The 1,702-nt window shown below is 50.6% G+C and overlaps 1 protein-coding gene across 1 annotated transcript in view; it reads right to left on the reverse strand.

Moving 5' to 3' along the window:
• Positions 1–268: 268 nt before the first annotated feature.
• INTS4 (integrator complex subunit 4) overlaps positions 269–1,702 on the reverse strand; it is a 26,463-nt gene continuing 25,029 nt past the window's right edge. The window contains exon 21 of the mRNA XM_009867992.1: positions 269–462. Coding sequence (XP_009866294.1) covers positions 269–462 — 194 coding nt within the window. The remainder of the gene's footprint in view (positions 463–1,702) is intronic.

Consider the following 1,702-nt stretch of genomic DNA (forward strand, 5'->3'; position numbering starts at 1 on the left):
GAAATGACGCCTGGGACGCTGGCTGAGAGCTGCCTCCTTGGTGTCGACTCAAGACAGCGACGTCTGCGTTTTCTCAAAACTGCTCTGACCCGGCTGAAGAACTGCCTCGGCCTATCTGCTGCTCATCATCGGGCATCGCTCGTTCTTCAGCAGCTCCATTTCTACAGTTGGCTTCTTTACACAGGTATAAACGTGGTGTAGTGTGGTTCAGTGTCGTTTTGGCACAACCCAACCATCCCACAAACACCGTTTGTTTTAGCGGCGGCCTTCACCGCCTGGCAGGTTTGGGCATGATATAAACTTTGACGGGTTTGCTGAAGGGGATGGTCCCCTCGATGCCGGTTTCGGACTGCGGGATCGCCTCCAAGCTCTCGCTCCAGGTGGATTTAGGAATTTTAGCCGACGCTTTGCTCCTGTTGGAGTTGTAAGCCAGCAGCAACCGCACTTCGATCTGACAGGGCTCTGCAGAGAGAAAAAACAGAACAGCCCCCGTGTGACTGTCACCGCTCAGCGAGACACGGGGCGACGTTTTGCCTCGGGGTCGCTGCGAAGCCGTTCCGGGCTGACCCGCATCCAACCTGCTCTTTGAAAATACAACCTGGTCCTCCCATTCCGCTCCACGGAACAAAGTCCTGCTCTAGATCTCCCCCACAACTGGCTTAAAAATGGCGACTTCCAAAAGGAACTGGTAAAAGCTATTCCAACCAAACGCCAATAAAATCAGGAGAGACCACAGCGCTAGCGTGTTGTGCTGCCTCTATTTTTACGGCAGGGGCAAGGAAATTCAAGTGGTGGCTCGTTAAATGCTACAAATCCAGGTGATGCCTGGTAAATTGCAGCACTGGAGATTACCTGAAGACTCTCTTCTGCTGGAGGTTTCTACGCTGCAAGACAGCCTCCTCCCCTCTGTCACCAGCTCAACCGATATTCCCGATATCATCCCTAAGACAACTTCACTTTGCTCTTCTCCCAGTGGTCGTAATGAAAACAGGCTCTCGGCGCACACACTCCGACCGAGCAGCACGCGGGGCTGCAGCCTCACCAAAATGTTCCTTTCTCGACTGAAAAACACGATTCCTCTGGGTTTTTTGTACACACTTGCAGTGACTTGTGCTGGGATAAAGTTAATTTTCCTTCACAGTGCTCCATGTTGGATTTGTGAGCGAAAACAGGGCTGGTAACAAGGATGTTTTAGCCATTGCTGAATGGCACAATACCCACGAGTCTTCTCACTTCTACCTCCCTCATTCTCCTCCTCAGCCCACGTTACCGATAGGTGATACACGCCCGAGTGCCACCCTCAACATGAACAGTTAAAGTAAGGGCTGGGGGGCGACCAGAGCAGAATTCCTTGGGGCCAGGCCCGTCCAGTGACCTGCAGCAGCAGAAATAAGGACTTGGTGCAGCTCCCTCTGCTACAGGAGGAACCTTTAAATCCAGCTATTTGCAGTCGCAGAAACATTTTTTGTTCTCCAAAACAAAAGAGGCAGCAGGAAAAACAAGTACCCCACGGGAATGCTGCACAAGGAGTACAAGAAACAAATTGCACTAAACAAAACTTGGGTCAAAAAAACCAAATTAACAGGATTTGGTGGTCTCTTTTTTTAACTGCTCAGAAAAAAAGCCCATATTTGAATAAACGTGAAGGGATTTAGAGAGAACGGGACACAGGGAGCCACGACCAAACACTCTGCATTTTTGT

The sequence above is a fragment of the Apaloderma vittatum genome, unplaced genomic scaffold (genome assembly GCF_000703405.1).
Source record: "Apaloderma vittatum isolate BGI_N311 unplaced genomic scaffold, ASM70340v1 scaffold23214, whole genome shotgun sequence".
Lineage (NCBI taxonomy): Eukaryota > Metazoa > Chordata > Aves > Trogoniformes > Trogonidae > Apaloderma > Apaloderma vittatum.